This window comes from Spinacia oleracea, chromosome 4 (genome assembly GCF_020520425.1).
Source record: "Spinacia oleracea cultivar Varoflay chromosome 4, BTI_SOV_V1, whole genome shotgun sequence".
Lineage (NCBI taxonomy): Eukaryota > Viridiplantae > Streptophyta > Magnoliopsida > Caryophyllales > Amaranthaceae > Spinacia > Spinacia oleracea.
In genome coordinates, this window is record NC_079490.1 from 144601005 (window position 1) to 144614868 (window position 13864).

Below are 13864 nucleotides of genomic sequence, written 5' to 3' on the forward strand. Positions count from 1 at the left end.
TGAAAGAAAATTTGAACTCCTTTTCAGAAAATAAACCCACCATGTAATGTGGACTGTACATGGCCACCTTTCTCTACAGAAAGGGAACCAGTAGCAGCATTGAAGTCTGATGTATTCACAGGTCCTGTATTTCCTCTTGATTGTCCACCTTGAGCATTATTAACCTTTTTATAACTGATCATAACTGGAGACCAAAAAAAGAAAGAGGAAATCAGTACAATAATACCTTATAATGAATTAGTTCCCGCAATTAAAGAGAAACAAACAATCACTTAATCCCATTAAAATGGTACAATAATACCTTATAATGAATTAGTTCCCGCAATTAAAGAGAAACAAACAATCACTTAATCCCATTCCCTCGTCAAAACCATTCACAAATACAAGACACTAAAAATAAAAACATAGCAGCATCCCCTAACAAATGACCAAATCCTTCAACACGATTTTCAGTCAATCGATTCTCTAATTTTTTTCTTGTAAACATTGACTTCATTTTTATGCTACAGCGAACTCCAAATTCTAATCAATTAATCGGTTCCTAAAAAGTATTACCAGAAAATAATAACATGCCCTAACAAATGACAAAAAGCCCAACACTCTACAAAACCCTAATTCAAACACCAATAATTTTACCTCTAACTTGTCGAAACCGGAGGGAGGGTTGTGGTAGTGGGGCCTCTTCCGCCACCTCTTCCACGATCGCCAGGAAAATTCCTCTGCTGACCACCAGAGCCTCTACCAGATCGTCCACCGCCTGGTTTGCTAAAACTGTGGCTCGTTCTTGTTAAACCTTGATTGATTGAGGGACAAATAAACCCCCAAACCTTCACCAAAATAAATTAATGTTTACTTATTTTCGCTTGTTTAAATCAAACCCAATTCAAAAAAACCACAACAAAACCCAATTGATTCGTCAATTAGGTATTATTGGAAACCTTACTATGGGGAATGTTGAAGGCAAGTATGTAACCATGGACAAGAAATGAAGAACAAAGAAAAAGAAACTGGGAAGGGAAGGAAAGATCGGAAATGGAGGCACCGAAAGGGAGAAGAGGAAAGTGAAAACCTAAAAAAAAAGGAAGGGAAGTAGTGAATAGATGAAGAATGAAGAGGGAGAGGTAGCGCAATGGGAACGGTGGATGAGATTGAACGTGGCACGATCTGCAAATAAGGGCAAATAAGTAGTAAACAAAAATGGGTGGGGGTAAAATTGGCATCACACTATTGCTGCAATAGTAAGTTGAAGTTTGTATGTTTTAAAGTGTTAGGATTAGATTAAATTGATTTTTTTTTTTATTTTAGATTAAATTTTATTTTAGATTTATTTTTTAATTATTATAGTGTTTGATTTTGGATGAATTTGTATGTAAGAAATATTAATAATTATTTAATAAAAATATTTACGAGGCACCTAATTATTTATCTACGTGGCATTCAACTTTTTAATTCAAAAATAATATTGAAGTCTTATTTTTCATTGGCTGAAACCATTAGATTTCCTACGTGGCGCTCTAATATTGGATTAATATTTGATTTTGGATTGAATTTTATTTTAGATTAGTGTTTGATTTTGGATGAATTTTATTTTAAATCTATTTTTAAATTATTAGAGCGTTTGATTTTGGATGGAATTGTATATATTAGTAATTAATTAATTAATTTAAATATCTACGTGACACCTAATTAATTATCTACGTGGCACTCGATTTTTTTAATTCAAAAATAAATTAGCAATCTTATTTTTCATTGGCCGAAACCATTAGTAATCCTAGGTAGCGCTCTAATAGTTCAGCAAATATGCCTCCTTTATATATGTATATTAAATTGTTTTTTTATCACAATAAATAAAACGATTCAAAATTCAAAATAATAAGAGCATTTTCCTTGTTTACATCCATGATTGTTATCATAATATTCACTAGATTTTAGCCCGTGCGATGCACGGATTCTATTAAATTCTTAAGTTAAAATCAAACTCTTATATATACCAATTTTATATATTATATTAGAATAATTTTTTTATTTTGGATTGTATTTCATTTTATATTTATTTTTAATTATGAGAGTGTTTGATTTTGGATGAAATTGTATATGCGTAATATTAATAATTAATTAATAAAAATATCTACGTGGCACACTCGACTTTTTTTAATTCAAAATTAACTTTGAAATCTTATTTTTCATTGGCTAAAACCATTGTATTTCCTATGTGGCGCTCTAATGTTGGATTAATGTTTGATTTTGGATTGAATTTTATTTTATTTTATTTTAGATTAGTGTTTGATTTTGGATGAATTTTATTTTAGATTTAGTTTTTAATTATTAGAGTGTTTGATTTTAGATGGAGTTGTATGTATTAGTAATTACTTAATTAAAATATCTACGTGGCACATATTTAATTATCTACGTGGCACTCGATTTTTTTAATTCAAAAATAAATTAGTAATCTTATTTTTCATTGGCCGAAACCATTAGTAATCCTAGGTGGCGCTCTAATATTTCAACAAATATGCCTCCTTTATATATATATATATATATATATATATATATATATATATATATATATATATATATATATTAGATTAGATTATTTATTATTCTAAAGGTCAAGCGGGATATTTCCTTCAAAAGAAATGTTAGGATATTCCAATGCTCCCATCTTTGATAGGATTAGTGTAAAAAAAGAAAAAACTCGAATCTATCTCCATTTGATAAGGGAACTCCGGAAGATCGCGCTTCTTAATTGCGTGCATACATACTAGATTATCTAATTATCGATCAAGAAATCAAATCTGAACGATTTTTACAATTCCAAATCTTTTGACAAACTTGTTTGTACGTTAGAAGACCAAATCAATTAGTATCTTAATTAGCTTACGTAATAGCCTAAGTTTTGTATTTGAGATAAATATAGGTATTATTGTATTTAGATTTTAGGATAAATGAAAGATATAATTTAATCAATAAACAATTCAAAATAAGCTTATATGTACATTAATCGATAAAAAATAATCGGTTTACAAAATTTATCAAAAGTTGGGATAAGATTGATAGAAACTCATGGAGTTCTTTTGTATCTTAAATATTAGTATATGATCGAGTTACTACTCTACTAATTACGTACGTAATACTTCGTATCTAAATGAAAATTAACCCGTGCATTGCACATGCTTAAAAGTATCATAAATAAAATTGATCTGTGTCTTGTATTTCATATTACGAGTATCATATATGGATGATTAGTGACCGGTTAAATCAACTTAACTTTGAGTCACAAGGTGAATAATTCATGTCGAGTCCCTTTTTCATTTCAATCTTCTTGCGGTCTTGGAACTAGAGCTGATTGTGAGTTCGGTTGGGTCGGACTCAGGTCCACCCATTTATAAACGAGTTGAGATTTTCTCAATCCAACCTAACCCGTAACCTGTTTATTTAAACGGGTTGAGATTCTCAACCCAATCCAACCCGACTATAAACGGCTTGACCTAAAGTTGACCCGTTGAAGTATAAATTGACTTGACTATATAATTGTGGGGTGATTTTTTTGAGGAAAATCTCATAGCAAAAACTAATACTCCAATATGTATTTGACATTGAATCAAAACAAACAATTATTCAATGTTGAAGGAAAGATGAGAAGTAAAATCTTTCAAATAACATTCTACAGATATTTATTACATACTTGTTTGAACTTAAACGAGTTATTTTCAATTTGAAATTTCAATTTGACCCAACCCATTTAATTAAACAGGTTGTATTTAATTTGTCACATTTAATTAAACGGGTTGAAAATCCTAACTCATACCCTTTACTATTGGGTTGGATTCGAGATGGGTCGGTGAATTGGGTCCAGCTTTTGCCCTCTGATCTCAATAATAGACTTGCCCCAATTAACCAAACCCTGCTCAATGCACTGCCTCTTTCAATCCCCATACATCCCAAAATAACCATAAAGAAGAAATGGAAAAACAAATATTTTTTTTGGTGTAAAAAAAAACAAAAAAACAAAAACCCCTCTTAAAACCCACCGTTAAAAACCAACGGCCACCATTTTCAGTGCTCAACACTAGGCCAAAGCAGGGGTGGAAGGGTCGGAAATGCCCCACATAAAAGCGAACCATCTGAGCTCCCTCTTTGGCTCCTCCAGAAGAATCGCCCCTTCCTCCTCCGTCGCCGCCGTTGTCAAAGACGCCGTCATCACTTCCTCAAAAAAGAAATTACGCTCTCCTCATACCTCCTCTTCTTCCTATTCGAAGGTAAAATCGTCTTTCCGCAAGCAGACTCGCCAGAAGAATCATCCGCCCTCCGTCGCCGATTCTGCTACAGAAGGTTCTCTCTCATCTGCCTCACATCATTTTCCTCCTTTTTCGCTTGCTAATTTTCTGCAATTTATGAAATTTTAGCCATTTTATAATATCAGTGTCAAATTGCAATGTTGATGCAAGTTTAACTGAATTATTGATGTATACAAATGAATTATTGATGTATACAAATTGGTTATAATGCTTTGTAATTTCGTCAGCTATGTATGGACTAATTGCCTTTAATGTGAGCTCATACAAGCTTTTAAATGAACTAAAATTGATGATATGGTAACAAGATTAACAAATGGGATATGAGGCGGGACATATAATGTGGCGACGAGGCATTATTGATTCTAATCTATGCTTGCATCATTGCAAGGCTTGTTTGATTGGTAACTCGACAAGGGGTTGAAACCTGCTAGCATCACATCCTCCTTTCGGCCTCATTGTTAAGTTACTATCAGACGTGCATATGCATTTAAGTGTCGGGATTGTTTTAGGGGTCCTTTGGTTGATCGTGGGAAGTAGAACTTCCTAGGAAGAAGCTTTTCCCATGTATAAGCATTTTCACTAAGAAGTGAGTGATATTGTTTGGTTAAACGTGGGAAGTAAATTCTCATGGGAAGTTCCACTTACCTAGGGGAACCTAGGTAAGCAACTTCCTCCATGTTGTAGGAAGTAGAACTTCCTAGGAAGTGTGATTTCTCATGTTTTTTCAACCAAACAATACTCTAATCTTCCACTTTTTTTTTCATGTCAACCAAACATCACATAAGGTTAAAATTTATGTGTTGAGCGGCCTTTTGCATCTATGAATATCAAGTATGTGGTGCGGGTGTTTGAGGTGAAATAAAAAATCCAAATACGGAGTAACTTAGTTTATTTTACTTTTACTTTGTGGAAGGGTGGAAGTGGCTTAAGTCTCTGTGGGTTAGTTGTGTAGTATTCCGTAGATATTTGAGCGACTATATAAAGTAAACAATACTTAACTTATAAATTGATAAGTTGCGTAATATTTAAACTCGAGTCCAACGAAATCATGTAGTGTCCTTAAGACAATTTGCTCCCTCTATGATACCCAAGGTTATTGAGCTATTATATCTCAAGATAAAACAGGTTTCATTCTGTATAAAATGTTATTTTAATTATAAGAAACTGGCGAACAAACTATATTAGAGTAATAACTAATTATGTATGAGTATGAGAGAGACTAATGCAGATTTTATTCTTCAATCCACCACCAACAATAAGGTGCATATATACAGGAAAATAAACAAAGCACGAAAAGGTGCGAGTATTATGAAAAGACACCAACATCCAAATAAAAGGTACAAGTATAATGAAAAGACACAATTCTCTAAATCACTAATTCACTACCACATTTCTATCTAAATAGTAATACACATATCATACAATACATGAATAGTATTAAGAGAAATATGCTTCATTAACATGAATATTTATTTAAATAAATATCCAACAATCTCCCACATTAATGAAGAATTTCTCATTAACAAAATACCATATTCTAACAGTTTGCGTGGCATGGAGTGCTGTAGTGGTTGTTTATGGAACTTAATCATGCAATGTATGACTTTCTTTTTAGAGTTGTGATTTAATCAAGCTTATCAAGGCAGAAGCTATGATGAGTATGTCCAGATTGCTTTCAAATAAGGAGTGTATCTTGTTTGTACTTATCCAAGTCTTGTTATTTGTGTAGGGGAACCGATTGAGCATGAAACGCATGGAATATCTTCAAAATTGTCTGGTATGTTTTTAATCAAAGTCCGGTTGTGATATGTATTATAATTAATTTTCTTTTGTAATACAATTATTGTCTTTACTAGATATTTGATGTGGCTGTTAGCAGCCATTCATTCTATTTGTGATTGCATAAAATTGGGACTTGGGAGTCATTACTGTCAGAAGCTTCTACGATATCATGGTACGGAAATAATGTGATGCCCGTATGATGAGAATCACCAGACAATGAAATAATTATATCATGGCTTGACCTGTTTGCCAAAAGTTTGTTTAATATGATTGTGAATCAGTTAACTTCTCTGAATCATTAATTCTTGAGAGAAATAGACAACTTAGTAAAATTATATCATATCTCATTCCTATCTACTTTATGTGGTTATGGATAGAGTTCTTGACTATTTATTGTCTTGAAGCTGAAAATCAACTGATCAAGTATTTGAATATTTTACTTTTTTTAATGTAAATCATAAAAGAAAAAAAAACTTCTGGTTCACTGTCTTTCTTCATTAAAGTTAGATTGTTGATCGAGAAAGCTTTACACTCTCCCTTCTCCCATGGCTTTATTAGAGCAAGAGTAATACCATCCAGAATTATGCAATTCAGTAATCGCATTAGAATTTAGAAGTTACAATTTCCATAAAATCTCTTATCACAACATCTGAAACAACATTAGAGTAAAGAATACGGAGTAGAATGAAAATCTCCTGCACACCTGCAGACCGCTTTCAGAAGAGTGCCCGGTTGGGCGCTGACTTACGAAACTGGCTAATCCAGTCGTGGCTAAACTGAGAACCAAAGATGATAACTCATCACTTCACTACTATCAGCAGCAATAAGTATCTCATCATGGCCTGGTCCAGTACGACTGCGAGCTGAGCGATATTTCAGGTTTTACAGACTGTCAAAAGAGGAACAAATGGAAACGGCGGTGGCTTTTGAAGGTGACGCCCTGTCATGGTTTCAGTATGTTACTCGTCTGGTGCTGAAGCACAGTACAGGGCAGACGTGAAGGCCCGGGCCGGGATGGAATGTTCGATTTATCAAAGATGTGTTGTGAAATATTGTTTCTTAGTTGGTGTATGAATATTTTACTCTACAAGTATCTCCATTTCATCATGGGTTCCTATTAGTTGTTAAGGTAGGGAAAATAATTAAGTTAAAGGCTTAATGTAATGTGAAGGCCCTTCAGTAAAATATTTTCAATATGCCATCTTGTGAAAAGCCATCCTATAACACGTGTTTTACACTTTTACAAAAAGCTGCTATATTCGTTGTAGACCCTAAGTTGCATCAGTTACTACAACCCATTATTAAAGCTGTTATGTTCATTCATACTACTCAGATTCTCTAAATTATATTTTTTTACTATTTAGTATGTAAATATGTTAAGACTTGCATTTCTTCACAAATAACAAATGAAGATGCTAGAATTATACATTAATGTATAATATTAAAAATATGGTTAAAAGCTCTTGAACTGTACTGATGAAGTGGAAATTGTCCTATTTGTTAATAAATGCCATGATGTCCTTGGCATGTGAGACAACAGAGATGCCACTGTTGCAACACTCTGACTGTTATTGCGATGGCAACCAAGTCCACCACTCTGATTTTTTTTCTTTTCAATGTTGAAACCCTTAAATTCTTGTTCTCTGCCACAAATCTTAGAGATTTTGTATAAGAAGTTTAATGTTATACACTGGCTAATGGCTGTCTGCATAATGCTTGGTGACTTTTCCATGATTTGGGATTTGTTTGGTCTTGAAATCTGAATTGTGACCCTTGTCCAATATGAGTCCCTCGCTCCCTCCCCCTTTCTCTCTTTGGCAGACCCACATTACTGTAAGAAATAAATACAATTTTGACTCTTGAACAGTTTTCCAATTTAGTTCTAGAGAAAAAAAGGGTGGATTTTTGTTTACTGCTATCAAGTTACAAACTTACAGTCTCTGTCGTAATGCCTTGTCTTTTTAGGTATGACAAACTGGGATCTCGATGATCCATCTGCCTCTGAAGTGGCTAGTCATGGCAAAGCATTGGAGGATGATTCTAACTTGCCTTGGTTTACTACTTTGTTCAATAGCAGCACACCACTGCGTCGTAAAGAGTTATCTCAGGATCGAAAGAATAAATGGATCTTCAAGAACACCCAAAAGCTACGTTTTGATAAGTTGGTTAATTTGTGCTCGGATAAAGTCGGATCAGGTTCAACTTTTGACGTGTTATATAAATTAGGTCGAGGGACAGGTTTGAAAGAGTATAATGCTTTCATAAAAACTTGCTTAGAGACAGCAAGAAATTGTAATGATGAGAAGGTCCAGATGGAGCATATTTTGCAGGCATACCGACTGCTTCGATTAATGAAGGAACGAGGTTTTCCAATAGAAGAGGAGGCATTTGGCCCATTTTTAATGTTACTAATTGACATGCATATGGATGATCAATTTTTAATCCTTCTTGAGATTATCAAAGATGAAGATCCTAGTTTACATCCACGATTAGGCTACTATGAGATGCATTTTTGGATTGAGATGAATAATGAAGAAAAGGTTCATGAGTTTTGCCAACGTATTTCTTCTGGTGAGAGTGAAATGGGATCCTTATTGCACGGTGAGCATCTTTGCTTAATTTTTTCATTGCGTTGTTTCTTGCTTTCACAGGTTTTGGCTTCTTTCGTTTGTGTCCATTGTGAACTTTTCTTGAAAATTACTTCCTATTTGCATTTGGATGTGACAGTTGTCAATCGATCTCTTTCCTGCTTGATTTTATTGCATCAAATTATGAGTTCCTAATACGACCTCTATGAGGACATTTTATTTCCTTCACAGCTGGAAGGTATACATATATTTCTGCCTGTTATTTTTACTTTTTGTTGCTTGTTTAATAGTTGTTGTCATCTAATGGAGGGTATATCATTTTGTTATATGACATATCAAGCTACACGTCCATAGTTAATACTTCTTTTTTTTTTGGCAAATTGTTGATGGAATGAATGTACCATTGTCTTGGTGGTTTTAGGGTCTTAATGGGTTTTCTATCACTGACTATGGACCAATGGCTGCTTGTTTATCAGATGCAGAGTGATGACTATTGCTTTTCTAAAGTCTTGGCAACTGACTAAATATCTTAATCTCCATGCCAAGGTGTTTCCCTATGGTTTCTAATGGCGTTATGTTTTGTCTTGTGCTGCAGAAAATTATTTGTTGGCACTGTGTGAAAGAGATAGGAAGAAGGAGCTTCTTCAGTTGCTAGACATCATAGACATAACCAGAGTGTCGTCATTGGATAATGTAGCTAGCATTTTCAGATCCCTGGGGCGGCTATCATTGGAAGCTTTTGCAGAGTTGTTTGTTTTGGTATTGAAAGATTGCGGTATGTTTCTGGATTTCTAGTTGAGTCACCTTTTGGTTTTTTAATTTTATTTTGTCTAATTTTATTTTTCTTTTCCCATTTATTCCTTTTTCTTTCTTCACCCCTTCGATGCTTCTTGACAACAAATTTATATTTCATGATGTTTCTCCCACTGTGCCCTCCAATATGCATCTTTAACCATTAATAATTGAAATTACATATTTATAAAAATTATAATTCCCCCGTTCTAAAATAATTGCTGCATTTTCTATTTTTGGAAGTTTGGAATTACTTGGTATACACCTATTTTTAGTAAGTTTGATGGGAAAATGATTGCATTTGCCCTTATGTACTTGCCCAACTTTATGCCTTTTCCTTAATTTGTGTGCAATCCATACATGGAGCAATTATATTTTATAACGGAGGAAATACAAAGGTAATATTTTGGAAATACACATTGAAACAAATCTAACAAGATTCCACATGGTAGTGAATTTCTTATATCTTAGACACTTAGTCAAAGCATATGGTCAATATTGATGAATTTTATCCTTGAAAAAGTGACTGATGATAAATATAATAGAGGGGGTATATATTTTGTTTGTTTCTTAACTTATTGTATTATGTTTCCATCTTTCAAAAGACTAATCAATATAATAGTTTTTTAGGAAAATATATGCACAACCTTGTGTCATTTCATGTGTTAGTTGACTAAACACACACACAGGTTGAAAAAAAAGCTTTTGCTAAGAATTGAGCAATGATCCGAAATAATTTTCCTTAATTATTAATTATTTTGATCTATGTATTTTAAAAAAAATATTTGCTCTTCCTACTCTTTTGATCATTGTCATTTTTGTTATGACCTTGTATCTCTTCACTTTTGGATTTCATAATAAACTTAGGCCGGAAAGGGAGGGAAGACAACCTTCTTGGCACTCAAGTCGAGTTTTTTCTGAAATATTATGACTTCTTGTTAGTCGGTACTCTTGGTAAAAAATTGGATTATTTTTTTCACCTTATTATTGATGAGCTCATCTTGATCTTCACGAGTTATGTTGTTCCCTTTAGTGGATTATAGAATTTCTCCCATACATGTATGACAGTGTATTTTTTTTGCTTTGTATAATGTGGAAGAACGACATAATTAACTATTTTTTGTTAACTTTGGCTGAAATGAACTACCCCTAATCCCGATCCCCCTTTCTCTCACTTACCTCTTTTATTAGAAAAATTGATTAGAAAAGTCCGATCTGGACGACTATACTCCTTTCAAAAGTCAACCTTTTTATTACTTGGAAATAGTCCCAACTTGTCCTTTTAGTGTTATTTTACACAAACATAAAATCTTGTTTACCTAGTCACAAGACTCCCAACTAATGTGTTTCATTATTTAATTGGTTTATCAAAGTTTCTCCTTATTACCTCTTCTCGTTTAACGCCTCCATTCTTTCTCTCCCCACCCAACCCCTCATCATGTACTTAGAACACTAGCCTTCTCCTTTCTTTCTTGGTATCTATTCACCACCGCCATTTATGCCTACCAAAACCCCAAACTCCACACTATTATAAAAGTCAACTAAAACTCACATTCACCATCACTAGAGTTCCAGACCACTGACTCTTCCTTCCCAACACGGCAACACCTCTAATGATGGAAAGTTACAACGTTTTATTTTATCGGCCATTTAGTGGTTCAAGTCAATCACTAGTGCTTTATATAGGAGATATTATTGTTGGATTGTAGCACCAAATGTTCGAAATCTGATGGTGGTTTTATCCATGGTGATCTTTGGTGTAAGATCTACTCTTCACTTTGTTGGTGGATGTGGCTATAGAGGATTATGGTTCTTGGTGGATTTGGTTCCAATTTGCACTTTCCCTCTGTGGTTATGGAAGATTTTGTCGTGGGGGAGGGGTAGGATTTAGGAAGGGAAGGGAAGGGGAGGGATGCAAGTTTCTCTTGCTCGAAGTATGAGGTTTCTATATGGGATAAAGGGGAGGAGAGATAAAGGTTTGTTGGGAGGAAGAGGTTTGGTGGAATGTTCGGAGTTATTGAGAATTATGTATGGGAGGGGGGGGGGGGGGGGGGGAGGGAGGGTATGGGTCCTCTTGCATGAAGAATGGGTTTTTGGGGTGGGGAGAACTCGGGAATGGGAAAAAAATACTGAGAGCACTAGGTTTTGGTAGAGTATCATTGATAGTGGTGGAGGGATATAGAAGTAGAGAGATGTGGCTAGAAGGGATACGGTTTTGGTCGGGTTTGATGTGGTTGGTGATTGTGGAGAACATTAGTTGGACTGTTGGAGGGAGATGGTAGGAGAGGTTGGGGGGTTTGTTAGGTGGAGGTATGGGTTCTGGAGGCGTGTCATTGGGGGTAGTCAGGGTTACCTAATATGGTGGAGATCCGACTGTACTCTGGTTTAGAACGATTCGTATTGATTCGAGTACGAATTCGTTCTAATTCGACCCAATAGTCGAGTTGATCGATTTCTAGTCTTCTTCGCCGAATCGCCATTGTTGAAGCTTCATCATGAAAAAATCTCGAGTTTCTGCAGTTACTTAGGAGGAGTAATCGAGTTTCTCGAGTTCATGCGTGAAAATGGAGGAGGGAGAAGAAATAGGAAAGTGAAGATAATGAAGGGAAAATTAGGTTTAGCCTTTTTGTTTTTACCCTTTACGAGGAGAGAGGTGAACCCTGTATTTTTGATCATTATTTTTTTTAAAAGGGACTGACAGCTGGCTGATTTTTTTTGTTTTCTTTTATTTTTTGAGGGAATCTTTACTATCCCCATCATAATTCATCACTCCTTACGAGATGGCTGTTTTAAGACTTCGTACATTTTGTTTTTAGTATTTTATCTTATTTTTTACGGAAATTTCATGAAATACCCCCGAGTTTTGCCATAATTCACTAAACGCCCATCAAGTTTCAATAATTCATAAAATACCCCTCCAAAATGACTTAATACACCAAATACCCCTCCATGACGTCATCATCCCTAATTAACTCAATTAACATCTAATTAACTCACCATTTACCCATTTTTCCTAATTAACCCATCTTCTTCCTCTCCCTTCTTCCGCCACGGCCTCTTCTTCCTCTCCCTTCTTCCGCCACCACCGCGCCCCCGTTTTTTCCTCCCCGACCCCATCACCGCCGCCACCACCTCGCCACAACCTCACCCCCATTTTCTTCCTCAGCGGTCGGCTTGTTGCTGGATGTGCTTCTCCTACTACAGTCGGTGGAATCAGCAGCTCGACCACCACCATTAATTATAAACACAAACAGTCTCAGCAACTCGACCACCACCATTAATTATAAACACAAACAGTCGTATGATTTCCGGTAGTTCTAAGATTTTCCGGCGTCTCTGTACCTCTACTTCCGAAATATCACTGACAATTCTTTGGGAACTCGACAAGCATACTTTTTACATTAGAAATTGAAATTAATCAATTTGGGGGAAAATCAATCAATTGGGCGAGAATAGACATTCAATCAATTTGGGCAAAAATCGAAAATCAATTAATTTGGGCAAAAATCGACAAGCAAATTGAACTCGACAAGTTCGCTGCTCTAATTTGGGCGAAAATCCTTAGCCTAATTTGTTTCCCAATTAGAAATTAAAATTTGAATTTGTTGAGGAGGATGAAGATGATGATAGTGAAGATGGTGAAAGCAGCGAAGAGGACACTAATCATCAATTGAAACCATAATTGATTCAAGGTTGATTTTATCAGATTTGCCCAGAAGAGGATGAGCATCTAGTGGCAGCGTCCATGGAAGAAAAATCCTGGAAGAAGGAAGGGGGGAGAGAGAAAGGTGAGGGGAGAAGGAAGGTGGGTTAATGGAAGCAGGAAAGGGAGAGAGAAAAGAAAAAGAAATGGGTAGGTTAATGGATGGGTTAATGGGTGGGTTAATGGGGAATTAGGTGGGTAATTAGGGATTAGGGGGCGTTAATTAGGGATTAGCTTGGTAATTAGATCGTAATTGGTTGATTATGAGGATGATGACGTCATGAAGGGGTATTGGGAGTATTAAGTCATTTGTGAGGGGTATTTTATGAATTATTGAAACTTGATGAGCGTTTGGTGAATTATGACAAAACTCGGGGGTATTTCATGAAATTTCCGTATTTTTTAAGTAAATTTTAGTGTTAGATGTTTTAATGACACAAGACTTTTGAGTTTTTGTTAAACTTAAATAATTTTTTTTTTCAATTTACATGAGATATCGTATGATGTTATCAAAAATCGTATTTTAAAATACCTCAAAACGTATTACAATTCGACCACCTCTCGTATTCCGTATTCGTATTGCGTTTTCGTACTAAATCGTACTACGTATTAGGTAACCCTGGTGGTGGTGGACGGAGTAATACCGGTTAAATTGATTTATCATATAGGCCCACGCTAAGAAGGGGTCCCATAAAATCGAG

General features: G+C 35.0%; 1 protein-coding gene across 1 annotated transcript in view; it reads left to right on the forward strand.

Moving 5' to 3' along the window:
- Positions 1-3963: 3963 nt before the first annotated feature.
- The window catches only part of LOC110796327 (pentatricopeptide repeat-containing protein At4g04790, mitochondrial), a 30381-nt gene continuing 20480 nt past the window's right edge, over positions 3964-13864 (forward strand). Inside the window, exons 1-4 of the mRNA XM_022001393.2 lie at positions 3964-4332; positions 6028-6075; positions 8046-8681; positions 9264-9443. Of these exons, the coding sequence (XP_021857085.1) occupies positions 4101-4332; positions 6028-6075; positions 8046-8681; positions 9264-9443 (1096 nt within the window). The 5' untranslated portion in view covers positions 3964-4100. The remainder of the gene's footprint in view (positions 4333-6027; positions 6076-8045; positions 8682-9263; positions 9444-13864) is intronic.